Consider the following 20,776-nt stretch of genomic DNA (forward strand, 5'->3'; position numbering starts at 1 on the left):
CTATGGTCAGTACTAACCTCCTTCAAATAAAACATGTTATTGAGGCATGTATTTTTAAAGAGTAATAGCAGGTACATCTGTAATTAAAACTTACCAGTGCCACATGGCCTATGTTGAACCAAACTTCTGATATTGTTTGCTCTTCTGCCAAGGATAATGCACGCTCAAAACATGTCAAGGTCATATCATACTGCTGGGCATAGAAACAGCACAGCCCTAAGTTGTTGAACAGTTCACCATTATAGACACCCATCTGTAACAATCGTCTGGAAAACAATAAACAAACCTATATCAATACACAACAAACATTTCCATACACTATGGTCTGGAACATTTCCTCGTTTCTTCATTATTGCTTTTACTCTTTACACACCAATGTTAGCACATCACTTAGTTCATAATCAGAGACCCTCATGCATCAGGTGTCATAGAAACAACCCATCCTACCAACGCCCAGACCAAGACATCACAGTGAGGAACAATCACAAATGTGGCAATAGCAAGAGACCCCTTTAACACATTCTTCCCTGTATTTTGACGCGGGACAATGATATCCTTTGGTTTGGAGCAGTCCAAATATATCATAAAGTGTGTGTCATGGGTTAAGAAAGACAACAGAGAATGCTTCAACTGTGACAAGAAAGGGCAGAAACAGAGAGATTGTAGCTTCTACAGAGTTGGGGTTGCATCCTAGAGATATGGTGAATATGTCTCCGAGTGATTCTAGAGCAAAAGTTACACAAGCAACAGAGTGAACAGTCAGAGCAGAGTGAACAACAGGTAGATAATGAAGACATGGAACACAGGAAAGAAAGAAAAACAACAGGTAGATAATGAAGACATGGAACACAGGAAAGAAAGAAAAACAACAGGTAGATAATGAAGACATGGAACACAGGAAAGAAAGAAAAACAACAGGTAGATAATGAAGACATGGAACACAGGAAAGAAAGAAAAACAACAGGTAGATAATGAAGACATGGAACACAGGAAAGAAAGAAAAACAACAGGTAGATAATGAAGACATGGAACACAGGAAAGAAAGAAAAACAACAGGTAGATAATGAAGACATGGAACACAGGAAAGAAAGAAAAACAACAGGTAGATAATGAAGACATGGAACACAGGAAAGAAAGAAAAACAACAGGTAGATAATGAAGACATGGAACACAGGAAAGAAAGAAAAACAACAGGTAGATAATGAAGACATGGAACACAGGAAAGAAAGAAAAACAACAGGTAGATAATGAAGACATGGAACACAGGAAAGAAAGAAAAACAACAGGTAGATAATGAAGACATGGAACACAGGAAAGAAAGAAAAACAACAGGTAGATAATGAAGACATGGAACACAGGAAAGAAAGAAAAACAACAGGTAGATAATGAAGACATGGAACACAGGAAAGAAAGAAAAACAACAGGTAGATAATGAAGACATGGAACACAGGAAAGAAAGAAAAACAACAGGTAGATAATGAAGACATGGAACACAGGAAAGAAAGAAAAACAACAGGTAGATAATGAAGACATGGAACACAGGAAAGAAAGAAAAACAACAGGTAGATAATGAAGACATGGAACACAGGAAAGAAAGAAAAACAACAGATCCAGCACAGATGACATTCAGACTAGTCCAGATACTATGACACTGTCTGATTCTGGGAAGTGTGTGATTAAACAACCAACTATACAAGGCTCCCACCTATAACAGTATCATCAACACATCCACATTAGTAATAGTATACATTTGTATTTGTATATCTGAGAAAATTAATTATTAAATTTATTGTCAATTGAATACCATACAGTAGCCAGAAAACATTGTCAAGCTTACTTAATTTATATATGAAAAAAAACAGTATTGCTGTAAGACAGTGCAGTGTATTACGACAAAACAAAATTGGACATCATCATCAATTAAAGCGAATATTGAATGCAACAGGTATCACACTTACAAAAGAAACTTTATAAATGAGGCATCCAAATCATTTTCAATTTTAAAATAATTGAAGATAATTACAAATTTCTAGGGGTGTCACAATACGCCAAGAGTGTATCACAATATATTGCAATACAGAATGAATATATTGTGATACGTATCCCGATATATTGTCATAGGAAGGATGTGCTCAATTTTATAATAAGTTGTTGTCAGAATGTTATCAAACTTAATCATATATAATATGGATTACATAGATTTAAGATTTTTGTCAAACTAACCATCGATTACAAAAATTGGAATATTAAAAGCTAGGTGCTTCATGCTTATTGGCATATCTGTTAGAATTTGTTTTAACAATACAATTACAATATGATTCGGATATATCTGTGTATTGTGATATACCTGTTTTCCAATATATTGTGACAGCCCTACAAATTTCGATCAATATCTTACAGTTGTCCATCATTTAGATATAACAGTCAGCAAAAAAAAAGAGAATGCCAATAAACAAACAGGAAATCTGAAGAAAAAAAGCACATTTGAGGTATTGCTGTACTTGACCTTAGATATGTTTTGTATTTTGGTTAGTAGGGCAGTCCAGCCCCAGATGACCTATGGATGGTGTGTGCTTGTCTAGGTAATAAATATTTAAAAACCTTACTAGAACACTAACAGGTCAGCATCTTAAGGCCCCGTCATGTACCTTACTGTACCAAGGTCCCCCATGTTCTATTTTGAGCAACAGTAACCTTGACCTTGACCTTGATATTGAAAACTTCAAAAGCCCTTAATGCACATATAAGTATTACAGTGTATGAATATTGCGAATTTCAAAAGATGAGTCTTTTGGATTCCAAGATAATAAAAGTATCCTCCACCCCCAACCTTTCGTCTAGTTTTAGTAACAGTGATCTTTGGCCTTGACTTTTGAAAGTTTATAAACCCCTAGTATGCACCAACATACATGTATAACAGCTAGTGTATCACAATTTCAAACTTCAGACAGATTTGTCTTTCAGTTTCAGTGATAAGGACTGCCCTTCCGCTTGGGGTCATTTTTTTAGTAAGTGATCTTGACATTAAAAACTGTATAGACCATCATTGCAAATCTACATATGACAGTGTATTACCATGTCAAATTTTAAAAGTATTTGTCTTTTGGATTATGAGATAAGGTCTATACCCTCTCAGTCTATTTTAGATATCACAGTGTACCACAACGTCAAATTCCAAAATGATAAATCTTTTGGATTCTGAGAAGGAACTGTAACCCACATGGTCTATTTTCAGTAACAGTGACCTTGATTCTGAGATAATCTTTAAAAACAAAAGTATGGACAGACAGACAGATGGACACAGTGATTGCATTAGGCCATCCACACCTCCAAGCAGAGCTCTAAATATATATACAAAAGTACATTTGTCCTTGAACCTGAGCCTTCTTAAAGGAACATAAACATTTCATCATACCTGGTGTTATCTATATAATTATCTGCAACAACATTTCAACTCTAATGCTGACATTCTGACAAAATATGTACTGGTGCATAATGAATATTACTTCAAAAGATCATGGTTTATTTTTTATTTGTACAATATTACTTTATCATAGATCTGGAAATTACCTTACCACAAGGAAGATTTGCTGAATCAGTTACAGAAGGATCTGTTTATCTAAAAGAAATCTGTCATGATCCTTTACTGGCAAATATCAGGGACAGTCTCCTACAGAGAATTAACTGAGGAATTCAGCTGCTGAAACAACCATAACTACACCCACGGAATGTATAGAAATTTACTAATACATTTATACCACCCCAGTATTTCAACATGAACTTGATCAGGTTCCTAGTTAAACCTATTTCAATGGCTTTGAGATAGGAGCTATATCTTCATAACGATCTGGGAATAAGGCTGGCCATTAAAAGTACTGCTGCATTAATGGCCAAATAGTCCTGCTATGATTATGTAGACCCCAGCCACACCAGGAAGCTTATTTATGCAGATATCCTGCTTATCAGTCAACTGGAGATTGCATATTTCCTGTGAATCATAAATCATATTTTATTTGCGAAGCACTTAAACAGGTTCAATTGCAACAGTTGACTATTAAATGGGAATGGGATGTAGGAGGGGGCCTTCCTCCCAGTTTTCTCTGATTTATCATTGGTAATGCCATCACTTGTACAGTCGACAACATTACCAAATTAAATTAAGCAAATTATACATATTTTCATAACTGAAAATATGACTCAACATTGAAATCTAGACTTTCTATCATTAATTTTAAATGTTAGCATATCTCATTGTGTATAAATTGCTTTACAACCCAGTGAGCAGGCAATGTTTTCCACAAAAATATGCATTCAATAGCTAACCATAAATATAATGGGTTAAACATGTAGCTTCCTAGATCTATATTCACATTTCAATTCCCAAATGTGAAGTTTTATCAAGTGAAAGATTTAAAAATTGCATCTGCATGCACTGAACACGTGCAGCTTTATAAACATGGCCCTGGTGGGAAGGCCACTGTCAATGACAGGATGCAGCACTGGACTGGAGCCGAGGGGATATACTAGATCTATGTATACTATCATAGCTGTCAGCTATCTACAAAACTATCATCATCTTGCATACAAATTCAGCCAAAATGTCAGCATGATTACAGTGAGCTTATCGTTGGAGATATGTGATCTAGCTGTTAACTGAAAGGTTGTGACCTATTTTATTTGTGTGTACATCTTGAGTGATGCATGGCCAGAAAGCCTATTTGGTATGCAGCTCAGCTATGGCCTTCAGGCTGTGCATCGTATCATACAGCCTAGAACCAACAATTAACATAACTTCATTTTTTCCAGCAAGCAAATATTCCAAAGATGAAAGAGTTGTCTCCCTTTATAAAGTTGTAATCAACAAGATAGCACAGTCATATGCAATCTCATGTAAGCTGTTTGATTGGACTGGGTTATATTTGTTTAAAGTGGCAGGCCTTTATAAGCAATCTCAGTTTTTCTGTCTCCAGCCAAAAAAATGTACTTTTTTCTACTAATGAATGTGTCACTGAAATAAATGGCAGAACCAGATTTGGCCTTTCCCATGATGAGACCCACATGAAACAATGACCTGTAAGCTATGACAGTCACCGTCACTCACTCACTGGTTCTACAGTAAACTAGGGAAATTGGCATGATGCCACAGTAAGTAGCTCACTAAGTGTGCATAGTAAAGAAGCGTATTAAGGTTATTTGATGCAGCTCACTAAGTGTACTTTGCATGGTGTTACAGTAATAATGCTCACTAGTTGTATAAGTTATTCTGCCATACACTGTAGAAGCCTGGTACTGCTATGAAGGAAGCTCACTCACTGTACTTGATACAGAGAAGTGAGAAAACTTCGAAGAATACTTGTTATAATGTCACACTAAGAAGGCTCATTTTGAGTACCTCAGCACATGGTCATTCATCTGTCAGAAAATGAGAGTGATGTGTGGTAGATCCTTTATAGCCCTATACAGCCTTGATATCAGTATAAGAGAGTACTGGTTGACCTAAACATATCAGTGTGCTACCATTACGGGGGAGTAGATTACACCTCAATAATTACTTCCACCTGTCTCCACAATATACTCTACTTCACTGATAGGACATACTAACATAATGATGATTGAGAGGTGTGCTTATTATTCATGGCTGAAATGTCAACAGGTATTGATTTTATACACAATACAAAACACAACTTAACACAACTAATTACTCATAAAAGGTGAATTTGAACTTGAAGTACACTTGACTCGACAATTTTTGTCAATGAAGCAGATTCTGACAAGGTAACCTTACATAGATTATAGAAAAGGCTGAGGAAAAGTAGGCTTTCTCTCCATTGGATGTGTGTATAGTCGGTGTACTTTATGTTTTAAGAGTCAACCAGATATTCACTCATATTAAGAATGGATTTTTTTTCCCTTGCAAACTTATATCACATTGTACCAATTTTATATAGAGATAGACCATGTACACTTAACAAAAGAGGGCCATGGGTTCATGTTCACCCGAGTTAAAATACAATTGTTGCTAAATTACTAGTTGTTGTTATGCGACAAATAATAAAAGAACTTTTAACCAGATATGGCTTTTTGACTGTGGATTGACTTTTACAAAATGATGTTAGGGAGTGGTATATATCAGTAAAATGATAAAATGATATGATATATTAATAAAGTAAACATTTGCTCTCTCCTAGAGGGGGATTAGTGACCCTTGAGTGATGAATTAACAATTGAGATAAAGCACTTCAGGACCTTTCTATCAATGAAGAGTATTTGATTCTAGCAGAGCTGGGTCTGAAGAAAAAGATTCTTGAAATTTTAGCCAAGTTAACTCTCTTTGGCCTTGCCCATCAGGCTATAGGGTTGAGTCTTGGACTTGATTTTTATACCATCAAACTGCAATCATATGATAAGAATTCCAACTAAGGCTGAATAATTTCCTACTGAAAATCAACAAAATATAGTGAAAAGTGTTATTTCCTTATATAAACTACAGTAAACATTACCCCCTGCCCTGGGGGATATGGATGACACAGGAGTAAGAAAATTCACAATTTCGATAAACCTCTTTAAGACCTTTCCATCCACAAAAGAATTTGAGTCTAGCTTTTCTGGGTCTGACTTCGAAAATTTGAGTATCTCAGGTGACCTAGAATTCACATACAGGTAAATTGATGTAATGAATGTAATTCAAGAGTTACTATTTCACATACTATTTAGTCAGATGATGATTAGGGTTTAACATCATTCCAATGGCTTTGTCTTAGCAATGCTTGACTAATGTAAAACAATCATACACAATACATTTTAAAAGAAACAATGACAGTGACTCAGCAAGGTTTTAATGTGTAAATACATCAAACTAAGAAACAGCATTCATTTTTTCAATAGAGCTGTTAGGATTCTGAGAATAGAAACAAACAATAAAACAGTGTTTCTGAGTTCCAGGTTTTAAGCGAAGTCATGGAATCACTTAACACCACTAGAGATACAGAGCTACAAAACCTCAACAGGAAGTGGTGTTAGTGTCAATAACCACAAAACAACAATGTATGCCATACTTCTTAGTAATGTAAACAGGATCTAAAATTCTATTCATAGCAATGTAAACTTAACATAAGACCATCACACATCAAAGCAATTCCAAGTAATTCACCCCTAATTCGTAGTTATTAACCCCCACTTCATATGCAACTTATGTAGATTGAGTGTAACAGGGCTTATAGCAAAACTGGACATCAAAAGGTGACACAGCAAAAAGGATCAGTTCCCCTTTAAATCTGTTATATCAGAGAACTGGTAAGGAGAGTTACCTGTAGAATTTGAGTGCCACCTCTGGCTGATCTGTGTAGAAGTGGTGAGTGGCTATACAGGCTATAGCCTCCACATGCATACTGTCAAAATTCAATACATCCTTATAGAACTTCACTGCATTTTCCATGTCATTCATACCCTGCAATCCAATAACATACATTATAAACAAAACTGTATATTTCAAAGGATAAATTTTCATATAGAAACAATAATATATTAAAGCAATCCATCCTTGAAGAGATATCAAAAAGAATGTTTCCTAACCCCTTCCCCCACTAATTGTTTATCAGGTTTTGTTAGTATTTTTTCTTACCAATTTTGCAATAAAAATGGTGATGTAGGGGTAAAACTCTTGTTTGCCTTAACATGTCTGACCTTGTCTGACCTAAAAAGTGGTTAAAAGTCATTTAAAATTTGATAGCTCTTTGTCCCAATAAACTATAAAACAAATACCATTACTTTAGGTCTTATGGATTTCTATGAGAAGTGTTTTGAATTTTAAAAATATATTTGACCCCATTGACCTTTAAAGTAGATCAAGGTTACGTTTTTCAAACAGACAAATATAGTCCTACACCCAAGCAAGCTACAGACTATCATTACTCTGGATCTAAATGGTCTGAATATTTAAATACACATGATAATTGTGACCATGAAAGTGGTCCAGTTAAATATATTTGCAATTACATGTACTACAGTTTAATTGTTTTCAAGTACTTAAACTGCGTTTACATGTACATACATATGCACTGCAGTTTTATTGTTTTTACATGTTCGTTAGATTCATTTTCACCGGTTCAGAAGCTATCATACATGACTGTAGCTCTCCAGTTATTTAGTTCAGTGCTCAGTAACAGTATCATTACACTGCTGAACTTGACACTAGTATATGTATACCTCATAAATCCTAGCAATTCCTGACAGGAGAGTTGTCTCCCCCTGGAACTTCTCCAGTCCTTGTTTGAAGATGTCGATAGCTGTGAGAGGCTGGTCGAGTCTCACATACACTTTACATAGGTACAGATATATGTCTATAATGTCCTGCTGCTTCTGTGCAGACTTCAACTGCTTCTCAGCATCTCTGTACATTCCCAGCCTGGCAAAAAAAAACATTCATAACAACATCTACAGATATACAGACAAAATACACTTATATTTGATTTTACGGTAAGATTCTAATTAATGAAAAAATAAAATTACTTAAAAGTTATTATCAGATTTTTTTTCTTGAAATGTCAACACAGCTATGTTAAACAGTAATAAAACATTTCTATATGAAATATTGAATACAATATTTTGTCCTACCTTATAGACATACCTTATATTTACATATGTTTGTAAGTTAAGAGGAGTGATGGCAACACTGAAGTCTGATGAAGATAACTTTGAGGACTGTCACTATCTTATTAGGGGTTTTAAGTGATTTAAGACACAAACTCCATATCGGTAGTCTTATATTTAAATTCAAATGTTTCCTCCTATATATGAAACCAAAGTAAGTTGTATCATGAAACTGGAGAGTACTGACTTGTAGTAACACTTGGCTAGCTGGACTTTCCACCACCAGTCATTGTATTGACAAGATTCTGTGGCAAGGGCTGCCAACTCTAATGCCTGTAATACAGTATATATTTTTCTATTTTAAAATAATCCTTCTGCACTTGTCAACATGTGAAACATGAAAATATTACCATTCATTTCTAACAGCAAAATTGTTCTTTTTAATGCATCTTTTCATAGAATGATGATTTTGCTCTAATTAGATACTCACATTCCTAACATCATTTTCATGGTGGAATATGTATTCAAACAATGCCTTTGCCAGGTTTGGGCGTGCAGCATACTTGGCAAAATTGAGACGTGCCAGGTTAATAAAGGGGCCATCTGGAGTTGACAACATGGAAGCCTGAAAAGTCGAATCAATTTTGTATCATGTACCATACTGTAACATTTTATTAATAATGTAAAAAATAAAAGAATTACAGCGTATTAATATTGTAAAAATGCATTAAATCTCCAACAAACAAATATCAAACTACGTCCATACACAGATTTTAAACCTATAATTCGTAGCCATTCAAAATGAATGGCAGCAACGCTGGTCTCTCGAGACCAGCAACAAACTTTTTAAAGTACAACCGAAACTCAAACCACTATTCCCAGTCGGAAAGATCGCAGAGAGGAAGTTGTCCTCGCTCGGCTACGTACTGGGCACACATATCCTACTAATTTGTACCTTTTAAAACAAGAAAGATCCACCTTCTGCCACACATGTGACACTCCATTTACAGTGGAACATTTTCCAAAGAATGTTCCAATTTTTAACACATTCATAATAACTACTTTCGAGTCCCGAATATGAAAACTCTTTTCGGTTCCGTGGACTCGAAGGCATTATTTAACTATTTGAAAGACATCTGATGTTTTTTAATCCAACTTACCCTTTTTGACATTATATATATCACATATATACCGTAGTCCATATCATCTATCCGTTGTCTCTTTTATTATTTTAACCCCCTTTTTATTTTAATTATCTACACATACAATGCGAATGCTTTTGAAATGAACCTTTTTATCTGATTTGATCTTCGCTACTCACATGTTTGTTTAAAAAATAAAATAAATAAATAGATCATCATGGCCCTAAAAAACCACAGCCGTCGATGGGCCGTTTAACCCAAACAAATAAAATTTATTAACATTGTACATTTATAACAAGGCCATGTGGTAATTCATTGATACTGTATTTGATTTCTGAAAGGCAAAAATTCTGGCCCCTCTAAAACTCTCAGTAAATAGTATTAACTACTGAATGTAAGAACTCACAGTTCCAAGTCTGACATATCGGCCTGAAGCACTCGTGACAGGGCGTGCTGTATGGGCTGTGCGGGGTGTCCTGATTGCCTGTTCCATGGTGCCAGGTCGTCCTCCCTGAGTACCTGGTCGGACAAACCCTGATAAAGGACGACCAGACTGGGACGTGGGTCTACAGAAGAAAACACAATGAGATCAGCAACTCATCTGGTATTTTATCCTCAAAGAGACATAAGATTAGTGACTGATAACTATAATTTCAAGGTGAAAACTGGTGAAATTTTGCAAAATTGACCAGTTTAGTTTTGTTGCTGAACTAGTATGTGGTTGTAGTATCTGTTCAGTTTTATACATATTATACTTTTCTGCATTGTGTACATTTTTTAATGGGTTTATTTGATTTTGGATACGTAGATCCCATACAGAGCTGCCATACAGAAATTTTAGTTGGGCTATTGTATGCATGTGATTTACTGTGGAGTGCTTAAATTTTGAGATAGTGCCTGATAATCCTTGTGACGTAACTGTGTTTTTCTCATTTTAGAGACTTGTTCAAATTAAGCAAGAATATGGCTGTGTAGTGTGTACCAGTAATTGAGTTTGGTCTTCTTTATTTGAAGATGCCATTTAGCTGCTGTTTCAGGGGTGAAGAATTTCACTAACCCAACAACAAGGGCAAGTAGACATTTAGTCAGCCAGATCAGCTGAGCTAGTAAAAATATTTCAATATTCACAATGAAAGTGTAGGTTGGGCTTGTAAAATAATTGTAAAGTCTGCTTGTGGTCAATTGCATGGTCTCAAACCTTTTTTTAATTTGAAATCTTTTACCTGACACCAGGACTTGGTCCTCCCACTCCTGTTCCCGGAACCTTTAAGGAGGTTCCTGGACGCGACACTTGTGCAATGGCATTGTCATCCATCAACATTTCTGCTATCCCTTCTTCATCAACATCAACCTCATCCACATACACTTGGGCAGTCAGAGCTCGTGTCTTCAGCGTCCATGAAGCCTTTTAAACAAACATGAAATATGGTGTCAATCAAAAATGGAGGATGAAATAGAGATATTACTCACAATTTTGAAAGTGTATTTTAAAACTTCGTACTGCACAGGAGTCTGACGTTTAATCAATATAAGTTTAACTATCTGTATATAAAAGAATACCCCTTATACTACTATTTATAGTATAAGGGGTATTTTTTTATATACAGATTGTTATAGTTATATTGATAAAACATCAGACTCCTGTGGCTGCTGAGGTGATATTATATCAAAGATCAAGTATATATGCACTGTATTAATTTGCATTACTGAGACTCAAACCAGGATGAGAACAGCAACTCCAAGAGAACAAGCTAAATATTTAACTTGTTGAAATTACAGGCATCTGCATATGTAATAAAGTAGGGTACAGTAGAGAAGATTATTCCATGTTTTCACATATTTACATACCAGATGCAAATGCTTGTACGCTCACTCTTTGCACCCCTGGAATATGTCATAACAAGATTGAAGGCACAAAGATAGCTGTTTAATTGGTCTCATGTAAAAAAAAACATGACCAATCGCTAGGTTCATACCTGACCTTTGAAGATTAGAAAGGAGCGGCACCCGACTTCAAAGCCTGTCAATTTTTACCGTTACATGACTGCGAGATTCTTTTACTTACTTACTAAGTTAGTTTTACTTAGTTGATTATGAATGCAGGCCGTTATAGGCCTCTATACTCAGATCCAGTTCCTGTCTCTTTACTGCTATAGGAGCGAACTAGTCTTCTTGTCTCATTAACAGGGTGGCGCACACTTAGCCTTCACTTTTGCTACGACATATTCCAGGGGTGCAGAGAGTGTAAACCCTGGAGTATCGAGGATGGTACATGCACTACATTTCAACACATGTACCACAGATAGTGAGATACTAACCTTGTCTGTCAATACACCTATAATATAATCATTATGGGAGTATTGGCAGACGAGTCAGGTACCTGTGATACATGTGTTGAAATGCACTTGATTATCGAGAAACTTTGGGGTTAGTTCCCAACATTCTGTAGTATTTTATACAAGTTTAGATTAACATTCCTTCCATACAGAGAAAGCAATGTTTATCAAAATCGTACTGGCTAAATCTCTACATTATTGTAGACAACTATTCAACAGTAATCAACATTTGGCGACCTGTTACCTGCTACCTGCAACCTGTTAGTCTTGACCAGTCTCACCAGGTTACAGGTAACACTAACAGGTAACCTGGTGAGACTGGTCAGTCGTCCCCAATCTTGTACACGCTTGTCCTAAATATTGTAACGGATTCATAGTTACCTGGTCATACGGATTCTTTTCTAATAGTTGAGAACATATTTCAACACATTCCTGGTATTTTCTTCTTCTAAAATAACTGTACGCGAGAAACAGAGGATCCATTTCGACGATGTTCAAGAATGTTGTGGAGTTGTCAACCTGTTTGAAGACCGGTACAAAGGGAAGTAATCCTACAAGCTGGACACGCAACGGTGTTACGGCAAAACTAATGTCACAATATTCGTGTCTTTACATTTTGAAAGAGAAAATTGCATCTCGTTCGTTTTATTTTCGCATTTGTTTGTTATTTATATTAGTTAATTCCAATAATTTAAATGCAGATTGATTCAAATATCAATAGACAATAATTCACGGACAATAATATAAGATTATATATAACAGAGTAACAAATTCTGGTTACACATTGTGAAAAAACGTGAGCGGTTAGGAAGCGAAATGGGGATAGATTCATTGCTTTTCATCTTCTCGGTGATCGACGAAGGAGCGCTGCTCTTTCTCGTTGTATATTTTGTATCCTTTCCATGACATATTTTCATCTATCTGGCCTTCCTTGGTTAATACATTCCCCTCTATATGAAGTAGGACAACAGTAAATGAACAGATATGAACACCGGCTCAAGATTCAGCGTCGGATCCAAAGACTCTATCTGGGGAGTGGGTGGGGCGTTCGCGTTAAAATGAGAAAAGTCTGAAAATTACATTTTTAAAAAGATTTTTGACAGACCAGACATTTCTTTAAGATCTCAAACCTCCTTCATTGATCCTCTCTGTGATTCTGATAACAGCTCTCAGAGTTACCCGAGTTTCAGTTCCCCGAAGTTTTATTTGTGGAACCTTCTTATTTTTTAATGGTTCAACATCGGTTTTTTTGCTATAATCATATATTTCATCTAAATTATTTTTAATCTTTTCTTTTTGGTATACTCTTGTTCAGTATAAAAACATTTTTTCAAAATACAGGTTAAAAAATTAGGATAGCTCCAGCGGCAAGTGTTTCCAACTAGGACATAACCATAGTGATGCATATCCCTTAACAAATTGAAAACAAATATGTAAATAACACATGATTGTCTGACAAAAAGCTCAATACGAAGGCTGATAATCCATTGATTGACTATTGAATTGGTGCAAATGTAAATGTTTTAAAACAAAATGAACTGCAGAGTAAATACATTGCATTAACAATATTATATGAGATGTGGCAGATTTTATGTACATAGGATTACGGTCGCCTTCGAGCTCAAGGGAACTTCCCTTTAGCTCATGATCAGTGGTAGAGTGTCCGGCTAGGAACCTGGAGATCGAGGGTTTGATCCTTGGTGGAAGCACGCTATTCTCTTTCCTGTTACAAATGGTGTCTGTGGCCCTCCCTGTGGTGACCGCGAGTTAGAACCTGGGTTGTGGTGTTCGAGGGCGAACACATTTAAAAAGGGGGGAGTGGTGTGGCAGATTTTCATTGTACATAGGATTACGGTCACCTTCTAGCATTGAGCTAGAGGGAATTTCCCTTTAGCTCAGTGGTAGAGCGTTCGACTAGGAACCTGGAGATCGAGACCAGCAATGTGAGATAAATCTATAAATCTAACTATGACAATATAAACATAATTCATTTATCAACATTCTTCATAGTTGACAATGATAGCATTCCTAACGATTATGCCTCAGTTTTGATTTTGCAAGACATAAAAGTTTTCTGTAAAATGAGACAGCAAGCCTGTAACATTTTGAGGGCCAAAAGCCGATTTAGAAGACTCAAATTGTAGCATTGTTTTAAATCTTAACAATTTAGCATGATGAGGAATCGGCGCACTCACAATATGTATGCAGAAAATTAAAAAAATACAGAAATTTAGGTTAAGATTTAATGCTTGAAGAGTGCTAAAATTAGAATAACACTATAATACATAAACTTACTGTATATTTTATCTATGTAATATTTTGGTTGGTTCAAGTGTTATTATCCCTTTTCATTTCACATCCATTTTCATTCTTTTTGGAGGGTTAAACATATACACATGCATATTCTACTGGGGTATATAACCTTCTGAGCTTAAGTAAAATCCTCTTGGAAACTAGTTTAAAATAATGTTATCAGTCTTAAATTTCAAAGTGTCAACAATGACACCATTGAAAAGGCTGTTTCAAAAACGAATTTTGATAGGAACTTTTCTAAAGTGATTGTTTCCCCTAGTTTGATAGCCGAATACAGGCTGCTTCCCCTAACAAACAAGTGCTTTATTTTTCCAAAGTGAAGAAAAGTTAGGACGATCTTCCCCAATTTAATGAAAATAACACTACAGTTTTTCAATTCCTGCAGGAACTAGCTATTGTAAAGAAAACACTGTAGAGTTGATGTACAGTTATATATCATTAGTACATTCAGAATTCCTTGACTCATACCCCAGGTGATAACCTTGTCAGATTTAGAGTGTGACTATCTAAATGCGACATCATGCTGCTCAAAACTGAACAAGGTATACACTTCATTTTCTATCAATTCAACTATACAATTGAAACGGATTGATTCTTAAAGTTCATTTCTTATGACAGATTTACTAATTCAAATTTTATCAATAACAAGATTGTTACCTTAGATCATGGCTTTTTCTCTACCCTTAACCCTAGTAAAACTTCATTTAAGAAGGATATATGAAAGCTAAATATTTTAAGATAAAATCAACCAAGCAGTGTGAAAACAACAGGTAATACAAGTTGAAAAATTCAAATACTTAGTTCAGAAACTCGCATATTTGATATTGCTCTGTAAGAATTGAACTTAACGCTTAACTTTCCGTGTCTTTTCAGTGGGTTTTACCGGAACTGATTGCCCAATCAGTGCTAGCCTTCTTCCTACTGGTGACAGGTCACTGGATTCTTTTCCTAATGTACACACCTGTTACAGCATGGATGGTGTACAAGTAAGTGTCCGTATCCTGTTTCACCACCTTTATCCTAAATAAATACCGGGTATTTACAAAAACAGTGCGGAAGTTCATTTAGTCTGCACACTATGCTTTCACTTCAGGTAAAAAATATGTACCTGGTATAGATAATGATTTAATGAAATAACCAAAAATGTCACCAAAGAGTAACTACAGTTCTGACTAGAGTATTTAGTGTTCTGTTTTGTGAATAAAAGTTAGCTGTATTATCAAAGTTTAGAGATTTAGGAAGTGTTTGAATCTGATAATGTTTTAATATTGTTCATTCTTGTGCAGCTTTTGGTGAAAATTGTCAATGTGACTAGTAGTTGTATCAAATTATAGATATATATTTGACAACCTATATGTGGAGAAATTTTGTCTTGCAACACTTACAATTACATGATTTTTTTTATAGGAAAACTACAATATGTTGCATGTACCATTCAATATATAAAATGGTAACAAATGTTACATGCATGTAATAGTTTAAGTATTAAAAATAGTTTCTCTGATGTTCATTAATTAGATATTATCATTTACATGCATGTAGCTATGGCAATTGCTATTTATCTTTCTGAAATGTATTATCATTTATTATAACAATTCTTTTCTTCTCAAGGTATGTGACAAAACCCTCTGGGAATATTGGTCTCTATGACCCTACAGAGATTCACAACAGACACCAACTGAAAACCTACTTAAAAGAAAACCTCATTAAACTGGGATCACACCTTATCTTCTTTTTTGTTTTCTTGTATTGGTAAGCTGTTTCTTCAGTCTGTTTTCTGTATATCTTATATTGGTAAGTTGTTCCTTAAAGCTGACAGTGCAAGTTACAAAGCTTTCAATTGAGATTTTTAAAACAAAATCCAAAAAATCTGATTTGCTTTTTATACCTCGCGAGACCCATACTCGTTACCAAGCAAGGACAAACTAAAATGTTGGTGCTTCCTTGGAAATGACAGCCAGAAGAGATTGCCACTGGGGAAGACCCTAAAACCAGAAAAAATGAAACTTTGCACTGTCAGCTTTAAGTCCAGTTATCACCTGGTAAGGGAGGCGACCCATTTGACCTGTCATTAAGAGTGGAAATTTGTTCCAAGCTTACAGTATACATTGAATTTGTAGCAGATTTGGACTAGGTTGATTGTTGGTGACGAGAATTCTCCAATTAAAAAACTGTTTATAAAAATATAAATGGTAGTTAATGCTGTGTTTAGCACTTAGCTGTATTGACCGAGTGTTTGTCTGTTACAGGATGATTTACTCATTGATTAAAGGACTTTGATGACTGACAGAGCATGATGTACCTTTGTAACTTCCTGTGCAGCTGTGTTGCCATGGTGATGACGTGATTTACATTGCAGGATGATCATCTCGCTTTTGACCAATGAGGCTACGGGAGCGTTTGGCTCGCAGGCTGCTCTATTGGCCAATTTGCCGGATGTACAAGATGCACAGGAGGTTACGGATCGTCTTGATGGATAGAGTCTGAGAATAACAATACAGAATCAGGGAACTACAGTGTAGAGATTAAATCTGTACTATGATAGTCACATGCGTGTCATCGCTGCCAGAAATCCTATAGAGAACCAACGAACACAGTGTCTGAATGTTCTATTTACCGCAAAACATGTCCTGAGAAACCCGTCTTTACTGACATCAAGAGGGACTGAAACTTTTGATAAAAAGGTCAACTTATCTTTGTGGGCCATAAAATCAGGTACAATATCTAATATACCTGGTACCTTCAAGTAAGGTGTTGGTTAAGTCTGGTATTGGTAAATAAGGTGTCGGTAAAGACAGGTTTCATTATATAACTAATTGATATCTAATATCAATCTATTGATGCATATGAATAATTTTGGTGCAATTTATCACTCATTTTAGTTTTTAAATTGAGGTACCTTTAATATTAAAAGTACAAGTTACTTTGTTGATACTGTTGGCTTTTTATTGTGTTACATGTCCATTTTTATACAGATAAACAAAGTAAGGTAACAATGTAGGTGTTTGTACTTCTTCAACGATGTGCCATAAGTATTCGGTCAGAGTAGCAGCTATGGACAATTTCGAATTTGTGATTGAAAATCAGAAAGTGAAGAAACAAACAGAACTTGTGACTTAATGTCACAATAATTTGAAAAGCTCAATAAAATGCATGTGATTATCATTGACAAAGGTTTGACAAGGCCAAGACCATTCGAAACACCATGAAGTTTGGGTATGCAAACATGCTGCAGTTTTGATTAAATACTTTTCGCACATCACTGTACCTCATGAGGCTCAATACAATAGTGTACTGGCAAATGTTGAGTTTAAACCTTTCAATTTGTCCTATGTGAGATTTTCTGGCTGCATGAAGGAGGAATATCAACTTTATTATTGCGTTGTGACAGTTAATTTATGTTAAATATACTAAGGAACCATGTGGAACAAATTGTTGATATAAAATAAATGTGTTTCAAGTGCTTGAAATTCATAACTTGTACTAGAATAATAGGGAAAATGTCTTACTAGAGACTAGTACCAAGGGAGATAATCCAAGATGGCGGTCTCCCAGAATCGTCGATCTTTTCCTGAAAAAAACTTGAAATTTTCTATACCTGTGTATTTTACGCACCCCCCACTTTGGGTATTAAATTTCTGAAAAAAAAGTGCGCAAATTACATGGGTTTTTATGGTAGGTGGAACAAATGTCGAAAGCTTCTGGTCCATCTGTTGTAAGATTTCCTTTGAACATCTTAGCTGTAAGTCAGAAAGGGTTTGAAAAGATTTTGTTTCATGAGAGGAACTTAGCCTGATTTACAATACCATAATTCTGATATGTTTTGTAGCTATGGTTATATCATAAATCTCTTGTGAAATGTTAACTCATTTTTATCAATGTAAAAAGTCCCAGTACAAACCAGCCACCTTATTTTTATATGAGTAAGAAAGTGTTATTCATTGAACCTATTCCATAGAGAATTTGCACCAGCCCTGATTGCTTATGTTTGCATTAACAAGTCCGTGCTAAAGTGCAACAATTACGTTCCAAAAGCTAGAAAACCTATAAAGATTGGTAATCACGTACCAAGACTGTTTAAATTCTTTGAACTTTACACCTAAAGAGCAGAAGCCATTTATGTTTAAAATCATTTTATATTAATGTTATAAACTTCTATGCAAATATATACTTGCAATGTTGTGATGCCTTTTGGGCTACCAGTAGTTAGGTGTAAATATTGCAGGGTTTTGAAGCTCGAGTGATTTAATCTCATACACAGTGTTAAATAGAATGTTTCATCCCCTTAGGAGAAGATTTAGTTGTCAAACATGAGGCATTTGGCAACTTGTAATTTAGAATTTTACCGCGACGTTGAGGTCTCCCCTCTCCCCATCCCAAAGGGTGAATTATTTTTCTCTTAACCCTGTTGGCCCTGTCATATATGCAAATTTGACATAAGAGAGTTTTTATATTATTTATTTCCATGCATCAATGACATGACATCAAATGTTAACATTAGTTATGACTGGAGAGTTCCCTTGTCTCGACATGACTGGGAAAAGTGTAGATATACATGTCTGAGTAAGAGGACCTCTTATCTAGGCTTAAAGTGAAGATATACATGTCGGGGTAAGAGGACCTCTTATCTAGGCTAAAAGTGTAGATATACATGTCGGGGGTAAGAGGACCTCTTATCTAGACTTCTATGTAGGTGCATCGGTCAAAATGTCTTAACATGCAAACAAAAAATAATTAAGATTGTCTTAATTGCAAAAATTGGTAGTGCATTTGTTTATAGAATGCAACTTGATGCACTTTGTCAAACATTCCAAATCTATTTGAAGGTAAAAAGGGTTTTTTTCTATTCAATGTATATTCATTTAGAAACTGAGGGAAGTTACCCAATACCCAATTTTAGCGTGCAACTTTAGTTGTTTTTAGTAAGATTTTTAGGTCACCTGAGCTTTGCTCAAGTGACCTATTCTAATCGCTTTCCGTCCGTCGTGCGTAAACTTTTACATTTTCAACTTCTTCTCAAGAACCAGTACTTGGTCAGAATCATCCTTGGTAGATGAGGAATTCCTACCCCAACATTAGGGCCAGGGCGGGGCCCCAAAGGGAAAATTAACCAATGTTTCAAAAATCTTCTTCTCCAGACTCAGAGGTACTACATTCATTTTCTCTGCATGGAAAGAAAATCATCAGGGGCTTTATTTAAATCGTAAATTTCAGGACCCCCGAGCTATTTGTTCTACCTCCGGGGAGGAGGTAAAGTTTACTATAGTTTATATAGGGAAATAACACTTTTGGGTATATTTTATCCATTTTAAGCCAAATATTACTCAAACTTAGTCAGAATCATCTTTGGTGAATGAGAGTATTACTTTGTAAAATTGGGATTCCTGCCCCCTCCCGCAGGGGCTAGGGCGGGGCCCCAAAGGGAACATTTACCAATTTTTTCAAATTCTTATCCTTTGATGACATGACAAGTATTGTATTTCACTTAGTTTACATGCTGATTTCCATATCACATCTAAATAATAAAATAAAGCTACCAGTACCTATGATATAACTCAGGTGACCGCTAAGGCCCTTGGGCCTCTTGTTAATGAGTGTAATCAAGGCAACACTTTTTTGCCAGGAGCCCTTGTGAAATGTGACTTGTGTACACATAAATATATGCCTTTATGGGATCCTATGTAGGTAGCCCTCATTACTTCTGTCTTGCATATATATGATATTTGTTTCTACACACAGGAAACTACGCACATGGCTGTTTTCTCACACAGTATTCCTTTTTAAACATATTCATCCACAAATGACAGTACCAATTAAAGTGTAACCGAGTTATATAAACCCGACACTGTATAAAGGACTCGCACAACTAAATAATTTACTATATGTTATTACCAAACATTTTAGCTAATAACTTTAATATTTGAAGTTCAAGACTAGTGACAACTGTCTAGATTCATAAATACATACCTTGCAAAGGCTACAAAACGACTTTTTTGGTAGGTTTAGTGGCATATTGAAGTGTCACAGCGCCAAGAAGTTGACAACCGGAAGTTTACAAGCAAAACCGGTGACCCAAAACAGAAACGCCCCCAGACATTTTGCCCCTGTGCAAATCCGCACACAGATATGGAAATATATCAAAAGTATATATTTTTCATTTATCTAACAATCTGTCATCAGTTCCTTATTAAACTCCTTCAGTGGCCCAGTAATTAGCCGGAACTTATTTCAGATAGGAACTACAAACGTATGAAACACTTGCTGATTGGCTGATTTAGTTGTGTGAGTCCTAAAAGGATTTTTTACATCAGTGTTATATTTCAGGATGCAGTGAATCCATATATTCCTACAAGATGGCAAACATTTCTTATAAGCAACCTCAGCGGTGAACGAATA

The 20,776-nt window shown here is 35.5% G+C and overlaps 2 protein-coding genes across 4 annotated transcripts in view; one reads left to right on the plus strand and one right to left on the minus strand.

Annotated features, from left to right (window-relative positions):
* The window catches only part of LOC110455536 (tetratricopeptide repeat protein 8-like), a 60,529-nt gene extending 47,934 nt beyond the window's left edge, over positions 1–12,595 (minus strand). For both annotated transcript variants that reach the window (XM_021505720.1, XM_021505721.1), the window contains exons 1-8: positions 12,449–12,595; positions 10,955–11,136; positions 10,138–10,297; positions 9,080–9,214; positions 8,837–8,922; positions 8,206–8,404; positions 7,308–7,447; positions 95–266 (exon numbers count right to left, since the gene is read on the minus strand). In XM_021505720.1, coding sequence (XP_021361395.1) covers positions 95–266; positions 7,308–7,447; positions 8,206–8,404; positions 8,837–8,922; positions 9,080–9,214; positions 10,138–10,297; positions 10,955–11,136; positions 12,449–12,550 — 1,176 coding nt within the window. In that variant the 5' untranslated portion in view covers positions 12,551–12,595. The remainder of the gene's footprint in view (positions 1–94; positions 267–7,307; positions 7,448–8,205; positions 8,405–8,836; positions 8,923–9,079; positions 9,215–10,137; positions 10,298–10,954; positions 11,137–12,448) is intronic.
* A 245-nt stretch (positions 12,596–12,840) lies between these two features.
* LOC110455530 (protein cornichon homolog 4-like) lies at positions 12,841–17,970 on the plus strand. 2 transcript variants are annotated; one of them, XM_021505711.1, is made up of 5 exons: positions 12,841–12,958; positions 14,854–14,922; positions 15,254–15,366; positions 15,992–16,132; positions 16,740–17,970. In XM_021505711.1, exons 1-5 carry the CDS (start codon positions 12,884–12,886, stop codon positions 16,858–16,860), a joined length of 519 nt encoding a protein of 172 aa, XP_021361386.1. In that variant the 5' UTR covers positions 12,841–12,883; the 3' UTR covers positions 16,861–17,970. The 2 variants fall into 2 exon arrangements, with proteins under 2 accessions (XP_021361386.1, XP_021361387.1); XM_021505712.1 differs by having other exon boundaries at positions 16,630–16,833.
* The last annotated feature ends 2,806 nt before the right edge of the window (positions 17,971–20,776 follow it).

This window comes from Mizuhopecten yessoensis, unplaced genomic scaffold, assembly GCF_002113885.1.
Source record: "Mizuhopecten yessoensis strain PY_sf001 unplaced genomic scaffold, ASM211388v2 scaffold8261, whole genome shotgun sequence".
Taxonomy (NCBI): domain Eukaryota; kingdom Metazoa; phylum Mollusca; class Bivalvia; order Pectinida; family Pectinidae; genus Mizuhopecten; species Mizuhopecten yessoensis.